This window comes from Jaculus jaculus, chromosome 7 (genome assembly GCF_020740685.1).
Source record: "Jaculus jaculus isolate mJacJac1 chromosome 7, mJacJac1.mat.Y.cur, whole genome shotgun sequence".
In the NCBI taxonomy this organism is placed as follows: Eukaryota; Metazoa; Chordata; class Mammalia; order Rodentia; family Dipodidae; genus Jaculus; species Jaculus jaculus.
In genome coordinates, this window is record NC_059108.1 from 36,584,669 (window position 1) to 36,610,565 (window position 25,897).

General features: G+C 44.7%; 1 protein-coding gene across 1 annotated transcript in view; it reads left to right on the plus strand.

The window, feature by feature from the left end:
* Positions 1-25,897, plus strand: part of Mettl24 (methyltransferase like 24) — a 161,886-nt gene that overhangs the window by 53,349 nt on the left and 82,640 nt on the right. Inside the window, exons 2-3 of the mRNA XM_004660674.3 lie at positions 6,636-6,734; positions 16,957-17,096. Coding sequence (XP_004660731.3) covers positions 6,636-6,734; positions 16,957-17,096 — 239 coding nt within the window. The remainder of the gene's footprint in view (positions 1-6,635; positions 6,735-16,956; positions 17,097-25,897) is intronic.

The following is a 25,897-nucleotide window of genomic DNA, read 5'->3' on the forward strand; positions in this document are numbered from 1 at the left end:
GATCAAGAGAGAGAGAAAATGGGCATGCCAAAGCCTCCAGCCACTGCAAAGGAACTCCAGATGCATATGTTACCTTGTACATCTGGCTTATGTGGGAACTGGGGAATTGAACCTGGGTCCTTTGGTTTCGTGTGCCTCAACTGCTCAGCCATCTCTCCAGCCCTGCATTTGTTTTTGGTTGGGCATGTATTAAGGAGTAATATTCAAGTAGTCATCTTCTTGTGCCCTATTATACCCTCTAGAAAATTCTGTCAGAGCCTCTAAACCATTCATTGCATTTACTGGGGGGAATACGGCTGTGTCCTATATTATTGCATTGTAAGAAAGAACCTGACATGAGTTACAATGTCCACAGAATGAATGACTCTAGTTAAACCTCACTGCTTCTTTCCAAGGGCTGTGGCCCAAGGGAACTTCCCCTCCTGGTTTAGCCTCCACTCTGCTCCACCTGCTCGGACCCTGAGATGCTGACTGGGTGAACCAATCCCAGCTTCTTTCTTCTCAGAGGCCAGAAGCAGGTGACTGGTGGGTGGGACAGATACTTAGGGTGGAGAACATAATGGGACTGGCATTTTCCCTCATTAAAGGCACTGCTTATACTACTTCCCTAGGTCTAGTAGGGTTCTCTGCTACAGAAATGACCTCATTCTTTACACATATGCTTAAATCCTGTCCACACTTTTGTAAATAGTCTCTGTTGCTGCTGGCTCCCTGACTGGTACTTGTCCATGCACCCAGGTGGCAAAGTTGGGCCAACTTAGAAACCACAGTCTCTCTTGCATTGCTGCACATAAAACTCTCTAGAAAAGGCCTCCTGACCTCCAACTTAGAAACAATCAGAGCAAGGGCCAGCTCGCTTCAACTTGCTGGCCAAATCCAACCTGTCAACTGGTCTCCTGAATGGGGCTTGATCAGAACACAGCCACCTCCATGTGTTCACTTCTTTTTTTTTTTTTTTAATTTTTATTTATTTATTTGAGAGCGACAGACACAGAGAGAAAGACAGATAGAGGGAGAGAGAGAGAATGGGTGCGCCAGGGCTTCCAGCCTCTGCAAACGATCTCCAGACGCGTGTGCCCCCTGTGCATCTGGCTAACGTGGGACCTGGGGAACCGAGCCTCGAACCGGGGTCCTTAGGCTTCACAGGCAAGCGCTTAACCGCTAAGCCATCTCTCCAGCCCGTGTGTTCACTTCTTGTCTTCTGTCAGTGGCTACTTTTGAGCTATGAAAGGAGGTGAGTGGGGTGACAACAAAATCCCTATGGCCTGCAAAGCCTAAAATTTTTGTTATTTGACCTATGATGGAAAAGCTCTACAGAAAAGCCATACATGTAATGTTGATCATTTTCATCAAAGGTGCCTGAGCTGGCTGCTGGGGCACTTGTGTGGGCCTCAGGACAATGACCAGGAGGTTTGAAACTCCAAGTCAGGCAAGATAGGCTCTCATGGGGTGCTGTGGCTCTGCTGATGGCTGCGGTGATCTGGGGGAACACCTACCCATTTGGAGCCCCCCAAAATGTGACCAAGCACAGGGTACATGTGTGCATGTGAGAGAGAGAGAGAGAGAGAGAGAGAGAGAGAGAGAGAGAGAGAGAGAGATTAAATGTGTTTATAACATGTGCTTACAGAATTAGTTTTCTGAAAAGAATGACTTTCCTGAATGTCTTCACATTTGCTTGATACAAATCTGACTCTCTCACCTGACCCCAATGCCTTTTGGTTGAATCCAGGCCATATTCAGATCTGTATTTACGAGTGTCTGGCACGGAGTGGCTGATGGTCAATGAGTATTGATTGACTAAATGGTTGTGTACATGAAAACAGAAGGAAAAGAGACCCAGGAGGGCAGCAGGCAAGTTAGCCAGTGTCCTCTGCTCTGCACTGGCTCTTGAGTCTCTGTCTGCTCAACCCTCATGGGACAGGAACAGCTAGAGAACAAAGCTGTCCCCCCCCCCCCGCAAAGGTGTCCCTCAGGACAGCCTGGCTACGTAATTATTAGTTTTGTTTTTGGAGACAGGGTCTCACTACATCATACAGGCTGGGCTTGGACTCAACATCCTCCTGCCTCCGCCTCTTAACTGCTGGGATTGTCGTTATATGCCACCAGCCGCTTCTGACGGCCATTTGTGAGGCCTAATGTAAAATGACAAACCGTGGGGTCTCTTGTTCAAAGAAAAAATCATGAAGGATTTCAAAACAGTGTCAGCAAAGTGACAACCCATGCATGGCCCTTCTGAGGCAACACACACACACACACACACACACACACACACACACACACACACGACTCTTCTGAGCCTGCGTGGCTGCACACATGAGTGCATGGATCCCCCAGAAGAGGCAGCTTGTGGGGGGCTCTGGGAGGCTCTTTCCAGCTAGACAGATTGCATGGGTCAGTACTATGGGCTCTTGAGCCTGTGGGCTCCGGGACTCTACAGTGGTAGGTGTCTATCACTGCCTAACGCACAAAATAATTCATCACTTCCAAAAGCTCAGACCCTCACACAGAAGGAGGTTCCTCTTTCCAGCCCAGATACCTGCTTCATGCCAACTAACCTGCTTGCTCTGTCCCGGTTCCTTGTTTCAGCTTAGCTCCAAGTCAACAAGGCTATCCCAGCTAAGGACAACCAATCACATGTGTACTGATGGGACTCGTGGCTGGCTTGTTTAGATGTTTGGGTTTTTTATTTTTATTTTTTTCTGAGTGACAGTTCTTGCCACAATACCTGCCTAAAGAATATTGTATGCACATGAACGGTCCCCTTATCTTGCCCCCCCAGAACCCTCCCTTGGCCCCTTCCTCATCTTTCCACTCAGCAGGAGCTCCTTGCCATGCTTTCCTGAAGGTAATCATTCACTCTACCAGCTGCTGGGGGTGGGGGTTCTCCATCCCTCTAGCTCATTCCCACCCCATCAGCTAAGCTCCCCTTGTCCTTGGAATCACTGAGGCACTCTTGGAGGTCTGAAGATGGTGGCAACCTTATATGAGATGCTCTGCTGAGCTCTAGAGGAGACTTTCTTGCACCTGGAGGCATTCCCAAGTTTGCTTCTCGCCGACTCCTCCTTCCCCAGCTCTTTTGCTACCTGTCCTTGCTGTCAAGAGAGCTTCGGGTCCCTGCCTAACCTACTGGACGAGTGCCGCAGCAAAGCCACCCGCCTAGTCCTGGTGGGGACAGCTTAGGGTCTTCACACCACGTGCATGAGCTGGCACCTAGGTGGCATTACCCATCTCCCTGTGCTGAAGAAGAGAATGGTGCTCCTGGCTCTTTTATCCCTGTGAAGATTATTGGACCAGAATTGGGACTGGGCCCACCTGCGGTGACATGTAAAGGAAGACAGAGAAACTGATCTCAACAGCTAAAGATTGTTCATTATTCAGAGTAAGGAATACTGAAGGACAACAGTTCCTTGCCAGACAGAAACTGCTGTTTCCAGGTGTAGCAGAGCTGGGAATTTAAATGGGCCAGGGGCGGGGAAAGGAATGAGCAGGAATGGGATAAAGTTAAAAAAAAAAAAAGAAAGAAAGAAAGAAAAAAAGAAAGAAATTAGGCAGCTCCGTCTGTTGAGTCTGTTTATCTTTTGGTTAGGCCAGAGACAGGGCAAATGGGGGTGAAGAATGGGGAAGATAAGACAAACAAGGCTGTTTCTTCTGCTGACTGGTTTTCCAAATGGACCAGGCCTGATAATTATGGCTCTGGGGTCAGACGTGTCTATCTTTGAATTATGGGTCTATTTTTCTGTTCTCAGGCCAGTGGTCTCTGTGTAACAGATGCTCTTATCATGCTATGGTCCAGGGAGGTATTTTATGGTCCATAGGAATTTACTTTGTTTTTATGCTTCCACTGAAGTCAGTTTGCCCCAGTGACTTATTAACCCTTCAAAGATGACACTGCAGATTTATGGAGTTCCCTAAGCCAGGGGGCTGGTGAGATGGCTCAGAGGTTAAAGGCACTTGCTTGCAAAGCCTGACAGCCCAGGTTCAATGCCCCAGCACTCACAGATACCCAGATGCATAAAGTGGCACATGTGTCTGGAATTTGTTTGCAGTGGCAGGAGGCCCTAGCATGCCCATTCTCTCCTCCTCTGTCTCTCAAATAAATAAATATATTCTAATAAAAAAAAGAACTGTCCTTTGGGGAGGCACATATTCCTGAAGCTTTAACCATAGAAGACTGTAGATAGATCCCTTTTTCTTCTGAATGGGGAATAACAGCATGTAATATAAAACTATATTAAATGATCTGCTTTTTTGTTTTGTTTTGTTTTTCGAGGTAGGGTCTCACTCTAACCCAGGCTGACCTGGAATTCACTATGGAGTCCCAGGGTGGCCTCGAACTCACAGCAATCCTCCTACCTCTGCCTCCCAAGTGCTTGGATTAAAGGTGTGCGCCACCACTCCCGGCTCAATGATCTGCTTTTGATTAAAAGTGAGGAGTCAGATAGTTCTGAGGGAGCATTGCAACCATCTTCATATATATATAATTTATTTATATGTGAGGAGAGAAAGAGAGAGAGAGGGAGAGAGAGAGAATGAGAATGGGCACACTAGGGCCTCTTGCTGCTACAAACAAACTCCAGACACATGTGCCACTTTGTGCATCTGGCTTACAAAACAGGAATATATTGTTTCCTATCTGTCTCATCTCAGCAAATGCTCCTGGCACTGTGTACACTGCCTGACCCACTTCCACACATTTTTCATACTTCCAAAATCAATACCAGGTGTACAGGACGCAGCCATATTGTTAATCCACAGATTCCATGACCTTAAAGAGCAGGTTCCTTTCTTTCTTTTAAAAAATATATTATTTAATCATGGAAAATGTTAATAAAAATTTAAAAAATATATATATTATTTATTTATTTATTTGTGAGAGAGAGAAGAGAGAGAGAGAGAGAATGGGTGTGCCAGGGCCTCCAGTTGCTGCAAACAAACTCCAGATCCATATGCCACTATGTGCATCTGGCTTTTGTGGGCCCTGGAGAATTGAACCTAGGTCATTTTGCTTTGCAGGAAAACACCTGAACCATTAAGTCATCTCTCCAGCCCAGGTTTCTTTCTTTCCGAAGAGTTTGCATTTTTACCATTCAGTCTTCTCTTGCTGGAATCACCTCAGGCATCTTTCCATTGTTTCAGTGTAAAGGTGTTGGCCTATCCTCCTTAGGGATGCTGATATGCTTGACAATAGCAGTGCCAGTCACCCTAGAACAAGCCTCTGTGGCTGTAATTTCAGACTTGCTTGAACTTTTCCCGCCTTAAATTGAACATCTTTCAGTTATATATCTTCTGCTAAGCACACCAGCCCATACATAAAATTCAACCTTGCCTAAACTCTCTGAGCATGTGCAGAAGAATGCAGCCAGCCTTTATGCCAGTAGCCCAGTTCCCACAAAGTGCTCTGCTGTTTTCCTTACCCCTTTGAAAGTTTGTAAACCAACACCATTCTCTCTGCAATTAGCATTTTCAAACTCTCACCAGAATGGTCCATAAAACTTGGCTTGCCATTCTGTAGGGCTTCTGTCAAGATCTTGACAGAAGTCACAGATTCCAAGTCCATACATATTCCTCCAAGTTCCAAAGGACCAAAATCCACATGGTCAGATTCATCTAGAGAGACCCCACTTCTTGGTACCAATTTTTTGTTGTAGTTAGCTTCATGTTGCTAAGATGAACATCCAAACCAGACCCAGTTTATGGGAGGAAGTGATTTATTTCAAGCTTACAGATCGAGGAGTAGTTCCATCCAAAGCGAAAAGAAACTGGCTCCCATTCATAAGTCCAAGCACAGAGACATCACCAAACAGCCAGTACCCCAGAGCTCAAAAGTTCTCCGCCTACCTTTACACTTGAATTCCGATCTGCCTCCAGTGATACGTGCCCTACCCCCTTAGCAGGAGTCTGCCTGCTAGAGGCTGAAGCCATCTGAGTCTATGGAGGGCATCGATTCAAATTCTTTTTGTTTTGTTTTTTGAGGTAGGGTTTCACTTTAGCCCAGGCTGACCTGGAATTCACTCTGTAGTCTCAGGGTGGCCTTGAACTCACAGTGATCCTCCTACCTCTGCCTCCCAAGTGCTGGGATTAAAAGCATATGCCACCACACCTGGCTGACAGGGACATAGAATCAAAGTACCACATGTGGGTACTTGGGGAACGGAAACCTGGGCCAGTAGGCTTTACAAACAAGCACCCCTGAGCCATTTCACCAACCCCACAACCATCTTCTTTTTTTTTTTTAATTTTTTATTTATGTATTTGAGAGCGACAGACACAGAGAGAAAGACAGATAAAGGGAGAGAGAGAGAGAATGGGCGTGCCAGGGCTTCTAGCCTCTGCAAACGAACTCCAGACGCGTGCGCCCCCTTGTGCATCTGGCTAACGTGGGACCTGGGGAACCCGAGCCTCGAACCTGGGTCCTTAGGCTTCACAGGCAAGCGCTTAACCACTAAGCCATCTCTCCAGCCCCACAACCATCTTCTTAACCCAAGCTCTGGACTTTCTCATTTTTCTCCCTGTGGCCCAAGTGGCCTTCATGATAACAGCACTGTTCCTCAGGCTGGTTTCATTGATCTCTAGGTAGCCTTGACCCCAACAGTGCCTTGTCGTTACATATTGCTTGTGTTCTGTGTCCCTCACAGGGTCCCCGGTGGCACATAGAGCTCCAGCCATGGGCAGGCCCTGCTCAGTCCCTGGATGAAGAGGCTTCAAGGTTCCTGAGCTACATCAGCACCACTCAGGTTGTGTTTAAGTTCTATACTGACTGACCCTCAAAAGCAGGATTTGTCCTCCAGGGGCAGGAAGTTGTGAGGGACCCCTGACAGGGACAGGACTGGGACCTGCTCAAATCTACCCTCTCTTGGCAGAAGGCAAATGGTTGCCTTCTGCTAACTCAGTACCTTTATGTCAGGACTCTCATCAACTTGGGACATTTTAGTGATTCATTCCAAAGTGTTTTAAAGATCCACTTTAGAAAATTGTTTTGGAAAGCCACTGAAGCGACAGATTTGATCCCATGAGTAGGCAGTTGAGTGTGTCACAAAACAAAAACTGTCATCTGGAGGCTCTTGGTCACATTTGGAAGCATTGGTCTGTGTGCTTCTTAGCCACAGGCGTTTAACAGCCTGACCACACTAGACAAGGGAGCAGCAGAGCCTGAGGAGGAGGCGTGAGGAGTTAATGACTCCAATGCACATTCTCCTCTGAGCACTCTAAAGTCATTACCAAAGGCAGCCTTTATTAGTGGCTTAACACACAGTGGCAGCTCTTGCGGAGCTGGAGGGTGAAGCGAAGTCATGCCCTAAGAAAGCAAGAGACCATCCATTAAAGAGAGTCTATGGCTCTTGACACTTTAATCAGAAGGTTCTTCCTCATCTTGCCTGGTCCTGGGGAAAAGGCAGGCAGAAGAGGAGATTGAGGCTGTGGGGGCACTTAGCCCTGACCTGAGGGGTGGCAGTGAATCAGAGATCTGGGTGCCTGGGAACTGAACATGGGCTCACCCTGAAAACTCCCTGTTGGGGCAGGAGTGGCAAGGTAGGGTCCTGGATCCTTAAACATCTTTTGTATTTTTAAAAATTTTTTTATTATTTATTTGAGAGCGACAGACACAGAGAGAAAGACAGATAGAGGGAGAGAGAGAATGGGTGCGCCAGGGCTTCCAGCCTCTGCAAATGAATTCCAGACGCGTGCGCCCCCTTGTGCATCTGGCTAACGTGGGACCTGGGGAACCGAGCCTCGAACTGGGGTCCTTAGGCTTCACAGGCAAGCGCTTAACCGCTAAGCCATCTCTCCAGCCCCATCTTTTGTATTTTATTTACTTATTTGCAAGCAGAGAGATACAGACAGAGAAAGGCAGAGGGAAAGACTATAGGTGTGCAGGGTCTCTAGCCACGGCAAATAAACTCCAGATAGGGCTTGCTGGAATTACCGGTATGCACCACCATGTCTGACTCCTTTCTAGACCCTTAGGAAGCTCATTTGGAGGTAAAAATCCTACTGTTTGCATGATGCAGTCAATCATAGAAATTTTGATACTTGTCAGCCAAACGAAATAAAAGCTTGTAGAGTTAATCATCGATGATGGAATGATAAATCAGTCCCTGTGCTTTACATAATCTCATGTTATTTTTCTTCTGTAAGAATTTGGCGGACTTATGCAGGCTTAATTAAATACTGAAATTTTAATTTTACGGTTTAGCTTTCATGAAAGATAGGAGGCTAGATCTTTTCATTATGGCCTTTAAAAAGCTCTTAAAGGCCTAGAGGGAAAGGAAAGGTTTAAAATTTCTAAATTAGGGGCTGAAGAGATGGCTCAGTGGTGAAAGGCACTTGCTTGGGAAGCTTGATGGCCCAGGTTCAATACCCCACTACCCACATAAAGCCAGATGCACAAAGTAGCATATGCTTCTGGTGTTCTTTCTTAGTGACAATAAGCCATTCTCTCTGTCTTTATCTCTCGGGTAAATAAAGAAAATATTTTTTAAAAAAAATATCAATTCATTTTTTTGAAAACTATGGACTGCACCCTCCAAAATGAATTTACTAAGTGCAAGTTTCCGAATCCCATTAAACCTGTATTTTAGGCTAACGTTCTGTGTCGTACATTAAGGGATCTCTCCTTAGAAGATGGTCCTGAGGCATGCAAAGATGGTTTCACACCCCTCTTGCATCTTTCTAATGAGCTATGGCTGAGAGGAAGAAATAAGTCTAGAAACAATAGCACAGCCTCCTAGGATGGGGTGTCGCCTGATGTGGTGACGCCGCACAGTTTACATTGTTCCTGTGGCTCTCCCTGTTCTGACCCTGTGAAGGAAGAGACTGGATCAGATTGTCCCTGAGGTCCCTCTCCGTTCTGTGAGCTTGCACTGTACAAAAAGGAGGATAGGGATGTAATTACCCAAGTGTTGCTGACCACGTTTATGCCAGGAGGCGTGGTTAGCACTGGACGCAGGCTCTTTCCTCAGAGTTAGCAAACAAGCTGGGATGGCAGGATACATCGATGGATAATTATTTGCAACTTGATAAGTGCAAACACTAAAGGTTTGGTTCTGAAGCTGTAGGAGAAAGGGTCTTTCCACCCACCCCACCCCCACCTTAGTTCTCACATGCGCTTTTGGCTGGATTTAGGGCCCCATTTGATATAGGAGCTCCAACTTTCATGAAACTGCCAAGTGCGTGGAGAGCTTCACTAAGAATGAAGTCCAAAGAAACAGTCAAAGCACGGTGCTTTCACACTAGGACCAGTGGACCTGTAGAGCAGGGCAGTAAGTTCTAGATTTATTGCTGAGTGATATATGGTACGCGTGTTGGGGGCAGGAGGCTTTAAGAGTTAGGGGGTAGTGTTACTTTAGAGTTTATTTGTTCAGTTTCGTAATAGCTCTAATTACCATTCCCCGGCTACCTAGGGGTCTTGGCATGGGAAGGACACTTCACCCAAAAGAATCTTCATGGCTTGCAAAGAAGAAAAGAAAGGCCAGGGCTGGAGAGATGGCTTAGCGGTTAAGCGCTTGCCTGTGAAGCCTAAGGACCCCGGTTCGAGGCTCGGTTCCCCAGGTCCCACGTTAGCCAGATGCACAAGGGGGCGCATGCGTCTGGAGTTCGTTTGCAGAGGCTGGAAGCCCTGGCGCGCCCATTCTCTCTCTCTCCCTCTATCTGTCTTTCTCTCTGTGTCTGTCACTCTCAAATAAATAAACAAATACAAATTTTTTTTAAAAAAAAAGAAAAGAAAGGCCAAAAAATTGCTCCTCTGAACTTATTGTTCTTGAAGTGGTTTCACCTTGAAATGATCGTTTTACCACTTTGGCACATTTTGAGATGGCATGCTCTGAGTTTCCTCCAAACTCACTGGATCCTCCAGAAGGAATGAGATAAAAGTTTCAGGGCTAGAGAGATGGCTCAGTAGTTAAGGCATTTGCCTGCAAAGCCTAACGACCAGGGTTCGATTCCCCAGTACCCATGTAAAGCCAGGTGCATGAAATGGCACATGAATCTAGAGTTTGTTTGCAGTGACTGGAGACCCTAATGTGCCCATTCTCTCTCCCTCTCTCCTTGCAAACAAATCATAAATAATTTTTTTTTTAAGTTGCAGACCTCACTAGGTTTTGTAATCAGAAGCTATTTTATCCAGGTCAAGTCCTATTTTTTTCTAATTTTTAAAATTTTATTTTATTTGTTTGAGAGAGAGAGAGAGAATGGGCACGCCAGGGCCCTTAGCCACTGCAAATGAACTCCAGAAGCATGGGCTACCTGGGTCCTGGGGAATTGAACTTGGGTCCTTTGGCTTTGCTGGCAAGTACTTTAACCACTAAGCCATCTTTCCAGCCCAAGCCCTCCCTGTGTTTTGATCCTTTTTTCTGACTCTAGATTCCAAGACACCTACTGCTTAGTTTCAGCAACTAATACTAAAATAAAGTTATGCTTCTTCCTAACTTTTTTATTATAAACAAATCCTTCATTCCACCCATGCCAGTGACCATCATTTAAACCACAGGTATCTTTGCTATTATTTGGCAAAAGGCTGGAGTCCACACTAGAGAAGAAAATATTGCCATATTTGTTGTGCATACTGATAATTCCAGGTATTTTAACCAACTTTTTCTACTTTATCAATAGCAGTCTTTTTTTTTTTTTCTGTTGTTTTTGTTTTGTTTTCCAAGGTAGGGTCTCGCTCTAGCTCATAGCTGACCTGTAATTCACTCTGTAGTCTCAGGGTGGCCTCGAACTCATGGCAATCCTCCTACCTCTGCCTCCCGAGTACTGGGATTAAAGGCATGCACTACCACGCCCGGCTAATAGTAGTCATACTTAAATTCATATGTAAATTTCACATTAGACAGACCTAACCTAAAAGTGCATATGTTTGTATAAGGACACCTGTCGTGCATTGTTATAAGGTCTGTTTTAAGACAAAAAAAAAAAGTATCTTCATTACACTAAAAGCATTAAGAGTGGTAGCATGTGATCTCCTTTGTAATTTCTCTCATTTGAGACATTTTATATTAAAAATACTTTGATCTATTTTTATTATAAATTATTTTAATATACCATTATTAATGCCTTATAACCGTATGCAGGAAGAGTTGAACATAGACTCTCTAAGGGCATATAGAATCCCTCCGGTTACTTTTTTGTTTTGATTCAGTGAATGCGCTCTTACCGGAGACATAGGGCTCAAGAAGAAGGGTCAGGATGCCTCACTGCCTGTGAGGTGTTGTGATGGCTGAATTTGACAGAAGTGTATGTGTTGGAAGAGCTAAATGCAGATTTGTTGGGTTTGGGGTATTTGTTGTTGTCACCTTAGTTCCCACTTCCAAATTACCAGGAGGGCTACAGGTGAGAACCATCAGAGGTGGCATTGCTTCTTGTCACAATCTTTGACTAACCATTGCTTTCCCCCCTTCTGCACGGAATGCAAAGCTTTTCCATAGCTTTTGTGCCTTATGCCTCATTGAAAAGTCGTCTTGACGATGAAAGCCTGCAAAACTTGCAGCCCATTAGACTCCCTGCTTCCTCAAATTTTTACTTAGCAGCGGTGAGTCATTATGGGCTTGGCAATAACAAAACTTCAGAGAGTGCTGAAGTCAGTTCCACCCCCATCCTCCCATGCTGCTTTTAAAATAATAAGCAATGATGTCCCTCAAATCTGTACCCCAACTTACATAGTAAGGTTTCACCATTGTCATGTTCACTGCTGATTTTGTTCGTGCATCAGGGCATGCACAAGGTGATGCATACATCTGGAGTTCGTTTGCAGTGGCTGGAGACCCTGGCATGCCCATTCTCTCTCTTTCTTGCTCTCTCTCTGTCTGTTGCTCTCAAATAAATAAATAAAAATAAACAAAACACTTAAAAATAACTTTACTTATTTATTTGCAAGCAGAGAGGGAGGAGGACGGGTACACCAGGACCTCTTGCCACTGCAAATGACCTCTGGATGCACACACCCCTTTGTGCATCTGGTTTTTCATGGCTGCTGGGGAATTGAACTGAGGCCATCAGGCCTTGCAAGCACGTGCCTTTAACTGCTGAGCCATCTCCTCAGCTGAAGGGCAGCAGGTTTTTGTTGGGCACCTGCTCAGTGGCTGGCATTCTGCTAGGCTCTGGGGTGTCAAAACCTGAATAAACTGTTTCCCCGCTGGTAAATAGTTAGAGTGCAAGGGAGGTATATGTCCTCTAACAAAGAGTGGATCCATAGGCAGGGAGGGGCTCCCAGGCCGAAGGAACCCAGGAATCGAGGCACAGGGCATTGGACTGATGGCCATGGGCGTGGTGTTCCTGGACTTGTGCATTGCCATGATGTTGGTGCCATGATTGGGGTATTTGAGGAGAGTACGCAGAACAGCAGGGTCAATTTAATTAGGAAGAGTGATTGTCTCCTTATATAAGACCATGATCACATGGACAGACTTCTGCAGCCACTACTGACAGGAAATGGTTAAACCATAAACACAGGGCTGGGTTCTGAGGGAAGGCTCCACGGCCAGATTTTCACGGCAACCCCCAAACCATATGCCTCCAGGAAGCAAGCCTTGCAATGCAAAATTCATCTAAGTAACAGGGGCTGTTCCGAACAAGAAAAGGCATTTTAAATTCTGTTTTTCTATCTGTTGCTTATCCAGCATAGTCAATCTATTATCTATCCATCTCTTGTAAAATAACCTAAGGATTCAGGCTCTAGGAATGCCGACTATAACTTTCTAACATTATGACAATAGCATCTATCATATTTACTGCTCCACCACATCACACACACACACACACACACACACACACACACACACGGAGAGTGAGGGTGAAAGAAGCTAGGATAAAAACAACAAAAATTCAATTCTGCCTTTAAGCTTTTCAAACTAATAGGACCATATAAACATAAACCTACAGTTAATTGTTAAGAGATTCTTGCCAAAACTCTCCGAACTTCAGGGCTTCATTGGCCACATTCTACTCATGGATTGGCAGAAATGCTATTGGGATACAAAGCAAAATGAAATGAAAATAAATTATATTCCTTCAGGCTAAATGCATCAATAAAAACATTTCACAGAACATTTTTTCTCTTGGTCTATTTTCCTTTGTCCAGACCTAATTCACTTTAGAATGTTAAAATCAGAAGAGGAATAAGGCAGACAGAGAGCATAATTACTTGAGTCGGAGCTTAACTTGAAGTGGCTGCCCCCACTTACTTTGCTTACAAGAGAGTTTATTGAAGCCCTGGCTATAAATCTTAACCAGACAGTTTGAAAAAAAATCAATATTTAATTAATTTTGAGAGAAGAATTTTATGGGAGAACTGTAGTTAGTTTCAAAAGTTAATGTCTGTCAATAACATGGTTAATAAATGGTTAAAATTAGATAATTCCTATGCCATATCTTTTGAGCTCAAAGAGGAAGGAGAATGAAAAAGTATGTCTCTCTGGTGCGATATTTATCTGTGCAAGATGAAATCTTAGAAGAAGACAAATGTTTAACTAGATGATGCGTCATCTTTAATAGAAAACACCTGAGACCATGACCTTGGCAAAAGAGAAGCACCTCTCAGCCTGGCCCCTTCCTTCCTTTCTTATTTGAGAGAGGGAGAGAATGGGCATGACAGGGCCTCCAGCCACTGCAAACAAATTCCAGATGCATGCAGCACCATGTGCATATGGCTTACATGGGTCCTGGGGAATCAAACCTAGGTCCTTAGGCTTCACAGGCAAGCGCCTTAACTGCTAAGCCATCTCTCCAGTCCTCAGCCTGGACTCTTGGTCCTTAGTTCCTGCCTTTGGGAGACCTATGGCTAATTGTTGGTGCCAGCTCTCCCTGCCCCAACCTGGCTGCCTTGTTAGGGGGTTACAGGGGCTGCTGTTTGCAGTTGAACTCTGGTCCAGGCATAGCCTCTTGCTAAGGCACAGGTGAAACTAATTTGGTCTTTTCCTTGGGGCATTAGGGATGAACAAACCAAGAAACTCTCTGAACCACATGCCTAAGAATGCCTGAGGAGCTTATTGGAACTCCTGTTCAAAATCTCAGAGATTCAGGCTTGGTAGCTCTGAAGTGGGTCTCAGGAACCCGCCATTTAACTTCATGCCTGGGCTGAAGAGATGGCTCGCCAGTTGAAGGCTCTTGCTTATAAAGCCTGATGGCCCTGGTTCGATTCCCACATAAAGCCAGATGTACAAAGTGGCCCCATACATCTGGAGTTTGTTTGCAGTGGCAGAGGGCCTTGGTGTTCCCATACCCACTATCTCTATATGCCTCTTTCTCTGGGTCTGTCTCTCAGATAGATAAACAAAATATTGTAAAAAAAAAAATTAACTTCATGTTTGCCTCCAATCCAGATAGTTCTGAAGAAGGTAGACCACACTTTAATAGACGTCATGGGGTTAGGATATACTCAAGCTGGCAGAGTGCTTGCCTAGCCTGTACAAAGCCCTGGGTTGGAGCCCCTGCACAGAATAAACAGGTGTGGTGGCACATGCCTATCATGCTAGCACTTGAAAGATAGAAGCATGATCAGAGGTTTAAGGTCATGCTTGATTATCTAATGATTTCAAACCCAGCCTGGGCTACATTAAGACCCTGTTTCAAAAACAACAGTATGGAAATGCCAAGTGTGGTGGTGTACACCTTTAATTCCAGCACTCAGGAAGCTGAGGTAGGAGAGTCACTGCCATGAATTTGAGGCCAGCCTGGGCTACTGAGTGAATTCTAGGTCAGCCTGGACTAGAGCCAGACCCTGCCTCAACCCTACCCCTTGGGGATAGGCCTGAGGTTTGCTGGCGTTAGGAGGGAGATGTGGAGACACTTAGGGAGAAGGGCCCACAGAGAATGAAGGTAGCAGGAATTGTCGGAGCAGTTCATGCTAAAGCCCTCCAGGATGCTGCCCTGGAGCCACCAGCTCGGGCTTAGGAGGTCCAGACAAGTCCCAGGAACTCACAGAACTGCCTTCAATAACCAGCCTTCTGCTGCGGCCTGGGCATGGAGAGTGCTAACCAAGGTGCCCAGCTTCAAGACACAGAAATCTTCCGAATAGTAGATAGGCGGATGTAGGTGAGCGGTTTCCCTGCCCTGGGTGGGCCAACGGAGCAGCCTGGGAAGAGGAGGTGGGCAGGCAAAGACAGAGGTCCCGTCTCTCCCTTGGACAATCGAATGTGAATTATGTGAGCTAAGTGGCAGACACACTAGGTTGACATCTTTGCTGCAGTAGTTGTTCGAGCTGCTGATCAATATTGCTAGCACAGTCTTCCCGAACCTGCCCTGGTTACAACAAAGAAATGCAGATGCACAATTTGAGTACAGTCCTTGGATGATATATTCTTAGATTAAAGCTTTGGGAAATAAGAAGAAGGATTGGGCCAACCTGCAGTTCCTTTCTTTCTTTCTTTCTTTCTTTCTTTCTTTCTTTCTTTCTTTCTTTCTTTCTTTCTTTCTCTCTCTCTCTCTCTCTCTCTCTCTCTCTCTCTCTCTCTTTCTTTCTTTCTTTCTTTCTTGTTAGTTTTAGAGGCAGGGTTTCACTCTAGTTCTGACCTGAAACTCACTCTATAGCTTCAAGGATAGCCTCAATCTCATGGCGATTCTCCCACCTCAGTATCCTGAGCACTGGGATTAAAATCACTTGCAGTTCTATTTTCCAGTGAATGAAAGCAATCCACCTCGACCCACCCTTTGCGTCTGGAAGGGTCTGTTGTCCAAGATGTGACAGGAGTTGCTGCTGAATCGTGGCACATCCTGATGACTCAGAGCATTTTGATGGACAGAAGGGGAATATTTGCCCCTGAGCTTGCTTTCTTCTATTCCAACAGACGTCCAACCTGAGTTAGTTTAGCATCCCTTGTAAGTTCATTTGCTTCAAGTGCATTTGGCCTTAGGGACTTCTTTCTGTTTGACTTAGATTCACATGCCTTTCAGGTTTTTTTTTTTTTTTTTTTTTTTTTAATCTAATGTTGACCCATGAGCTAGGAGTAGTGAGCTGAGAAGAGCTTTTTTCCTGGGCACTTCCTGGGAGCAGGCTCATTAGGGCAGCTATCACAAAGAACCCAGTCTTATCATTGAATGCCTAGGAAGTACACTTGAACCAGATCAGCCTGGATAACATGCTACTTTATGGAGCTCAGTGACTCCACCTCATCGGCCTGAACTGAGGCACAGACAACCTTGTGAGTGTCCTTCTGTGAGTTGTGAGCAAGGCTGTATCACACAGCTTTCAGTGGACGTCTTTAGTCCCAGCACTTGGGAGGCAGAGGTAGAAGGATTGCAGTGAGTGTGTGAAGCCAGCCTGGCACTACAGAGCTAGCTCCAGATCAGCCTGGGCTAGAGGGAGACCCTATCTTGAAAGAACATAACAGGGGCTGGAGAGATTGCTTAGCGGGTAAGGCGCTTGCCTGTGAAGTCTAAGGACCCATGTTTGACTCTCCAGATCCCCCGTAAGCCAGATGCACAAAGGTGAAGCAAGTGCAAGGTCGCGCATGCCCACTAGGTGGCATGAGTGTCTGGAGTTCGATTTCAGTAACTGAGGCCCTGGTGCACCAATTCTCTCTCTCTATCTCTTTCTCTCTAAAATAAAAAAAAGTTAAAAACATAACAACAAAACAGACATGTTGTCCTATCAGCCATGTCTAGATGCCCCCCCCCCATCCTTTCTCAACGTCCGTCCATCCTCTCAGACTAACAGGTCTTCAAGGACTCCTGACCTCCCTCCTCCCTCCCACCTCAGCTCTCTGAGCAAGTGGCTCTGACAGCTCTGAAATCCCCTTCCAGGGAGCTGCATCTCCGCGAGATTACTTCTTATTTTCCCTGTCATTGAAATTCCTCTGAACCCTTTATAGCGATCTGTCTGGAGGCTCCCTTGGGAGGAGAGTAGTTAGACACGGAGGACATAATTTTCCTATTAAGGTTTTCGAGAATGGGGAGGGCAGTACGTGTGTACCTGCCATTTATCACCCAACATTTTAAATTATTCATATTGATTTCCAATCCTTACAGATTGCATGTGATCACATGAGTGCAGACAGCCTGGCTACAGACTCCAGCCCCACAAAGAAGCCCTGGCTGGTGTGTCTTGATGACAGGTTTGGCTTAGCTCATCAAATTCGCAACAAGCAGTGCCGCCTCTACTCTTTAGGGTAAGAGCTTTTTTTATTTTTTAATGGCAGAAGGAAACCCAGCCATTGCTGTAGGCAGCCAAGGCCTTTTCAGCAGCACCAAGCAAGGGCATCCAGCAGCATGTGCAGGTGCTGAGCTTGGTCACCAGCCACTGTGTCACAGGGGTCTGCTATGCAGCTGGCTGAGGTCACCTTGGTGGGAATCGCTCTTCGCACATTCTGCTGGTAATAAGTTGGCAGCTTCGTTCTCAGCATGGGGATGATCCCATAGAGAAACCAAAGGTTTCCAGCTAGGACTAGAACACCCTTGTTAGAGAAGAATATCAGAGAATACAGCTTGGAAAAGAGCGTGTGAGAAATTTTATGCACGGTTATGAATGACCCAAGACAATGACCACAGTTGGACTTCTCTGTTTTGTCCCAGTGATCGATCTATGTATAGTTGTATATTTCGATGAAAAAGTAGCGGGAAGTTTTACAAAAACCATGTGATTGTTTGCCAAAAATGAGAAAAATTGGCATCCAGTTATTCAGTTTGAGAATGACCTTGTTTATAGATGGATTTAATGAACTTTACATGAAAGCACAGATGCAAAGTCATGAGGCTATTTCTCCAAATATGTCAGTACGTTTATAAACATACTGAGCTTTACAATAATGTCTGCCTCACAATAAGACAAGTGGGGGTTGTTTCTGTTGGGAACACTCCGTTCCTTTGACTTTGCAGGAGCTATATAGGTACCCAGGCTAGACCACTGACGTCTTTTGCAGCACCACATGAGGCTGTAGGAAACAGTCCCAGGTTTGTTTTTCACAGGTTTTATGCGCTTCTCTCTAGGGTCGACATTCAAATATCTGTTAGTCGGACCCCCAAAGGCTCAGGGATGGGGCAGACATCCGGACGGTGCAGAGACCGCTACAACAGCAGGAAGTTCTCCCTGCTGACAGACTGTAACCAACAAGGATTGCTAGTCAATGGGTTGGGGACATAGCACCATTGGTAGACTGCTTGCCTAGGATATCCAAAGCCCTTGGTTTGAGCCCTAGTGCAGAATAAACAGAGCACGGTGGCAATCACCTGTGATCTCAGCACTTGCGAGGTGAGAGGAAGAAGAAGCAGGAGGACCAGAAGTTCAAGGACATCCTTGACAATACAGCAAGTATGAGGCCAGCCTGGGATACATAAGACTTTGTCTCAAAAACAAACCATCCATTGTGGCTTTTAAAATGGCCAACAGTATTCTTAGATGTTAGTTCAGCTATCCTGAAAAGGTCTATGAGTGGGGAGGCACACAACAGGTGTTTAATGTTTGTTATGCAAAATATTGCCCTAGGAGAGGAAGCTGTACTTTGAAAGGACAAGCAGCTCAACCAGTGGATCAGAACTGAGCCCTTGGGCTAGAGAGATTGGCCAGTGGTTAAGGCACTGGCCTGCAAAACCTAACAAACTGGGTTCAATTCCCCAGTACACTCATAAAGCTAGATGCACAAAGTGGCACGTGCATCTGGAATTCATTTGTAGTAGCTAGAGGCCCTGGCATGCCCATTCTCTCTCTCTCTCTCCCTCTCCCTGTCTATCCCTCTTTGATCTCTGCTTGCAAATACATAAATAAAACATTTTAAAAAATTTAAAGAACTGAGTCCTGGGCTGGAGAGATGGCTTAGCAGTTAAGCGCTTGCCTGTGAAGCCTAAGGACCCCAGTTCGAGGCTCGGTTCCCCAGGTCCCACATTAGCCAGATGCACAAGGGGGCGCATGCATCTGGAGTTTGTTTGCAGAGGCTGGAAGCTCTGGCGCGCCCATTCTCTCTCTCTCCCTCTGTCTTTCTCTCTCTGTTGCTCTCAAATAAATAAATAAAAATATTAAAAAAAAAAAAAGAACTGAGTCCTTTTCCTGGAAGTCCACCAGCCAGGCGCTAAGACTGCAGGAAGAATGGGGAGAGTTATGATAGGACAGTTTATTTTATGTCACATTAAAAAAAAAATTGTGAAAGTAGGTCAAAAACTAATTGCATAGTACCACATGCAAATTGGAGGTGTCAGCTTGATCCTATTTTCTTGCTTCAGGTTGCTTTCATATTTTACTTAACAGTCTACATCCTGGAATAATTTCCTTTAAAGCATTTAACCAAAAAAGATAAAACTTGGAAAGTTGTTTTGGGGGAAAATGTTGAATTTTTTTTTTTTTTTTTTTTGAGGTAGGTCTGCTCTAGCCCAGGCTGACCTGGAATTTACTATGTAGTCTCAGGCTGGCCTCGAACTCACAGGGATCCTCCTACCTCTGCCTCCTCCTTTATGCTTCAGAGCTGTTAGAGAAGATGGTTCTGCTGCAGAAACCGTTGGTTTTTGCTTCCATTCACATGGTTGCCATTCACCGGTTCACCATTCAGCTTTGTGAGGAGCAGATAAGAACCTCTGAAGTCCACTGGGAACAGAAATGAAGAGATTACAAAGGTCAATATTTGATGAAAAAACATGAAAGTGTCCATTGAAAAGCTGGGAACTAAAGAAAATATTTGTGATAGTGTGTGTGTGTGTGTGTGTGTGTGTGTGTGTGTGAGCGAGCGAGCGAGAGAGAGAGAGAGAGAAAGAAGAAGGAGGAGGAGGAAGAGGAGGAGGAGGAGGAGGAGGAGGGAGGGAAGAAGAGAAGGAAGGAGGGAGGCTGTGGGTGATGTGATTATATGGTGTTGACTCAGCATCCAGGATCCAGACAGGCTCCTTTGCTCGGGTACATTGCTTATTGCAAGACAAGCAGATAGCTGGCTGAGAACAGCCCAGCTGGTGCTGGGGAAGATGCAGAGTGGAGTGGTGGTCCTGAAATGGGGGCCCTGGGTTCCCAGTGCTGGAAATGTTGGAACAATTGCATGAAATGCGAGGTGGGTGGGGAGTCATATGTCTCACATAAAAGAACTATGTGCTCTTAGCAACAACAAGTCTCTGCCTTTGCTATGCCCAGTAATTCCCAGGCAAACCAAAGATACTTCTAACGCCTAGGGGAGGGGAGGAGAGGGTAAAAGGAAAGGAAGGGAGCGAACAATCCTGGAATGAGACCCAAGAATGATATCCTTCTGTTTGGCCTGTCCTTTCCTTGCTCTTCCACCCCAATAGCTAAAGCAAGTATCATCTCTACTATCTTTCTGATGGTTGAAATTTTTCTACTGTTGGGCACAGTTGTAGTCCCTGGGCCACAGGAGGTTGCAGCAGGCTTAGACACCCCAATAATTTCACCTTGAGACTGGCAGGAGAGAGGCCACTCCCTCCTCCTGCCTTGGGTACCTGGACGTCCTGATGAGACTCAGGTTTCGGTTTCCTGGTGGCCATGTTACCAGTACCTCCACCCTAAGCCTATATGGTAATAAGGTATCAGCCAGCAGCCTTCACACAGCCAATCCCCCTGTGACCCATACTCCGTACGGTTTCCTGCCACTATGAATGCTTATAAGCCCATTTCCCTAACACATATGCGAGCTGTCCTCTGATACGGTCTCCCAGGAGTTTCTTCCTGTCGCACTCACGGTCACTCAAGACCCTGCTCCGCAGTTGCCTGGATGCCCCTGGGAAACCAATGTGCAGCGGCCCCAAGGCGGCTGGGAACCACATTCTACTATGAGCCAAAGCTTTTTATTACACAGTGGATTTAAAAGCCAGCTGTCTGGTGCAGCATGATGTTCTGTGGAAAATGAAAATCAGATCATTTTCACTTTTCAAATGGGGTAGCATAGACCAGTAAGGATAGGGGAAGATACCACCCCCACAAAAGAAAAGAAAGGGAAAATGTAGGGAGGACGGAGAAGGTAAATAAAAAGGGGCTGTGAGTTCAGAGGGTAGTCTCTACCTCACAACTTCAGGCAGGGTCTACCCTGAAAGTTCTCCTGTGTAGACATAGTGAGGAGACCAGGGAACAAAAGGTTAATGGAGCAAAGAGGGAAATAACATGTGTTTTACTTTTCATACTAAAGACTGTATTTTAGGGGCAGAAGTGGGTGTGGAAGAACAGACTTGAACAAAGATCATATACAAGCAAGCATTCTCCATCACCTCCTTATTTCTGTGATGAATTGTGGTATTTGGTTTCAAGACATAACTTCTTAGTGTAAGAGAGAGGAAGATTTATAGTGACACGATGAGGCAATGAGAGCCAGGATTTTATATAGAAAATCTGGAACTTCTGGTTGCTGTGAGCATTCAAGAAGAGTGAATGAGAGCTAGAGGGATGGTTTAGTGGTTAAGACGCTTGCCAGCAAAGCCAAAGGACCCACGTAAGCCACATGCACAGGTGGCACGTGCATCTGGGTGTTCACTTGCAGTGGCTGCAGGCCTTGGCGTGCCCATTCTTTCTGTCTCTCTGTCTTAAATAAATAAATAAAAGTTTAAAAATACTTTTAAAGAAGAAGAATGAATGAGCTCCATAGCCAAATATTTTCGTTTTATGGAACTTGAATTAAGGCAGCTGGAATGATGTTAGCATAGTGTATGTGAATGAAGAATGGGGAAGTATGACCCCAAGGTCTCTTTTCTGATTTTCCCCTCTGACCTGTCCATGGTCTTTCTAATACTATAGGTATATTGTATATCGGTTTATGTAATATATAATGTCTATGTTTTATGTGTAAAGAGAAAATGTTTCCCCCCTAGATAGAACCCATTGTGTTCCCCTGGGAGTTATGCTGTCCTGTTGGAAATACATGTTGTAGGGCTAGGGAAAATGTATCCATGGTTAAAGGCGCTTGCTTGCTTGCCTATAAGTGATCTGTACTTCTTGCTTCATATTTCTTTCAAATAAATGTTTTTATAATGAATTCTCTTTGCAGTTAAGTAACAGTGAGAGATAGTTTCCTAGGGCTGGCGAGATGGCTCAGTGGATAAGAGCACTGCCTGTGTAAGCACAAATACCCAAGTTCAATCCTCAGTTCCTGTGTAGAAAGCTGAGTGTGGCTGTGCACGCCTGAAACCCTGGAGCTGAGCAGGCCAGAGACAGGCTGATCAGCCAGTATAACTGAAAAACAGCAAGCTTCAGGCTCAGTGAGAGACTCAGTCTGTTGCAGTCAGGTTCGCGTTGCTGGCAGAAATCACCCGAGCAAGAGCAGCTTGTAGGAAAAAGGTTTGTTTTGGCTTACAGACTTGAGGGGAAGCTCCATGATGGCAGGGGGAAATGATGGCATGAACAGAGGGTGGGCATCACCTCCTGGCCAACATCAGGTGGACAAAAATAACAGGACAGTGTGCCAAACACTGGCAAGGGGAAACTGGCTATAACACCCAGAAGCCCGCCCCAACAATACTCTGCCTCCTGGAGAAGTTAATTCCCAAAGCTCCATCAGCTAGGAACTGAGCATTCAGAACACCTAAGTTTATGGGGGACGCCTGAATCAAACCACCGCACTGTCTCAAGGAAATAAGGTGGAAGATTGACAGAGGAGAACACCCAAAATCCACACCTGACCCCCCATATGTGCGCACAGGAAATGTGCATCTGCCCACACATGTGCACGTGAACACCCACACACACACACACACACACACTGTACATGCTATACACTTACACACCTAAAAATAGTCTCTGTAATATAAATAATAGCTGTCATGATGATTATTTGTTCACAAGCTCTCTCTTTCGTATGAGAGTCTTCAGCTCAAGGACACGCCTCTGTTGGTTCCTCATGCCCAGTACAGCACCTTGCACATATCTATGAATATCTATCCATGTTCATTTAAAATATATATTTTTATTTATTTATTTGACAGAAAGAGATAGAGATACAGTGAGAGAGATAGAGAGAATGGGCGTGCCAGGGCCTCCAGCCACCGCAAACGAACATCAGATGCATGTGCCACCTTGTGCATCTGGCTTACGTGGGTCCTGGGGAATCGAACGGAGGTCCTTTGGTTTTGCAGGCAAATGCCTTAGCTGCTAAGCCATCTCTCCAGCCCTATACATGTTCATTTGTACACACAAATGACTCAGTGAAATGTAGCTTGCCACATAAAGTGTTTGAACACTGAAGTTTGAATTCTGGGAAATTCAGACCTTACCTGAAAGTTAATTGGGGCAATATCTGAGCTGGTCTGCCTATTGCCATTTATGTGATCAGCACAGGAAATTCTGAAATAAACAGGGCTCACACACTTGTTTTTTTCATTCACTGTACTATCTAGTAATTGTACTATCCAGTCACTGACATTGTCCTACCCAGCAACTGATTTTGCACTGTCTAGTAGTTGACATCTTCTAGACTCCCCAAAATGATGACTATGTCTTTCATCACCTGTGTCCCACAGTTCCGGCAATGTGAGGGAGAGTGGACTGAGCACAGGCTTTGGGACTTCTAGGACTGGGCCTAACTCCTGGTTCTCTCACTTTGGGCAACATCTCTGATTCTCTTTGTTCTCCTTTTTGCTCTTTACACCTCGCACAAAACTTGACTGACCTGGACTAAGCCTCAAGAAATTTCATTTTGGCCGGGCATGATGGCGCATGCCTTTAATCCCAGCACTTGGGAGGCAGAAGTAGGAGGATCACCATGAGTTCGAGGCCACCCTGAGACTACATAGTGAATTCCAGGTCAGCCTGAGCTAGAGTAAAACCCTATCTCAAAAAACCAAAATAAATAAATAAATTAATTAATTAATTTCGAATCAATGAAAGTAATGATTGTAATTGGTTAAATGAATATAGCTTATTACTTCACAACACTGTACGTATTTATATGTTAAGTTTAAATGGCATGAAAATGTCATAATGAGCCCCATTATTCCTTTACAATTAACTTGTGTTAATTGTAATGATTAGTCTTGATTGGACTGAGAAATATCGAGATTAGTAAAGCACACCTCTGGGGACTATTCAAGAGACAAATAGAGGACTCTGAACTAATGAATGGTTTAATCTTGTTGATGTATTTAAAAATTTAATAGATGATTGGGAGGCAGTAAAGCTGTGGGAGGTACAGCCTGGCTGGAGGAGTAAGTCACTGAGGTGTCTCCTTAGGGACGATATCTTGCCCTAGTACCTTCCTGACACTGCCCCTCTGCTTCCTGTCTGAGCTGCTCACTGCGCCTCCCTTCCTGACATGGCTCCATCGACTTCCTGTCTGAGCTGCTCACATCCCTGCTTTGATGTGCAGAAAATTCTGACAGCATGACCCCACATATATAATTCCTTCCTTCAAGCTATTCTTTCAGCATTTTGACAGTAAGATGACACAATATTATTAATAATAATAATAAAGAGGCTGGGTGTGGTGGTGCACACCTTTAATCCCAGCACACGGGAGGCCGAGGTAGGAGGATCACCATGAGTTCGAGGCCACTCTGTGACTACATGGTAAATTCCGGGTCAGCCTGGACTACAGCAAGACCCTACCTCAGGAAAGAAAAAAGATGGATTGAGTCAAGGTACCAGAAGTTATTAAAAATCCCTAATTTCACAGAGTTGTGTGTTATTGCATGTACCATACAAAATGCTTCCCTACTATTTAATGAATAATTTATATGTATACATGTGTACTCAATAAATTACAATAGGAAACACTTATATATGTGCAGAAAATTTCTGGAAAGATACACAAAGCTTTCTAGTAATGTTAATCTCTGGATGTTAATGGCTAAAATTTCTTGTGACAGAAAACTTTTACACTTTATTTTTTATTTTAAAAAATATTTTATTTTTATTTATTTATTTGACAAAGAAGGATGGAGAGAGAGGCAGAGAGTATGAATATGCACGCCAGAGCCTCCGGCCACTGCAAAAGAACTCCAGATGCGTGCACCCCCTTGTATATCTGGCTAATGTGGGTCCTGGGGAATCGAACCTGGGTCCTTTGGCTTTGCAGGCAAACGCCTGAACCGCTAAACCATCTCTCCAGCACTACTCTTTATTTTTTATGCTTCTTAACTTTAAATTTTCTATGTGTGGAAATAGAGTTAGAAGTAACTTATTTAAGAGCTGAGGATGTAGCTCAGTGGTAGAACATTGACCTAGCATAAGAAAAGATATGGATTTCATCTTTAAAGACACAATAAATAAATAAATAGCACTGGGGGGGAAGGGAAAGAAGGGAAGAAAGAAAACAAATTTAAATTGGGAACATACCCGTATGTAATAAAATAGCTTACCAAAAAGTTTAGTTACAGTTATGTGGCTAATTTAATTCTTAAGGTTTTCTTAAGGTCTTAATTAAAATATATGTTTTACTGTAGAGAAGATTTTTTAATTGTGAAGATTCACAAAGCAGAACATATACACATTTTTACTGTAGAAGGCTTATATGTACATTGTATTTAATAAGTACTTTTTGATGTGACTTTTTTTAGTGATGCTACAAACTACCCTTTTCTACTGTGTGACCTATGACAACTTGCCTTGCTCATATAAGCTTCCACAAGTTTAATAACATGAAAATTCCCTTGGAGTAGGTGACTCGTATAACATTCTGATCTACATGGAAATAAATCTATCTACTAAAAAATGTTTCATGGTTTCAAATGAAACTCTTTTATTTTTCCCAGCACTGAAGATTTAACCTAAGAAGTGATATATCCCTGAGCTATATCACCAGCCCTTCAATGAACCTAGATTCATACTGAATGTTTGTGGATCAACTAGCTATTGCTGTATGAAAATCACCATAGCTTGAACCACCATTATTTATTATTGCTTGTTATTTAAAAAAATTTTTATTTATTTTTATTTATTTGAGAGCGACAGACAGAGAAAGAGGCAGGCAGACAGAGAGAGAAAGAGAAAGAGAGAGAGGGAGAGAGAGAGAGAGGGAGGGAGAGAGAATGGGCGTGCCAGGGCTTCCAGCTTCTGCAAACGAACTCC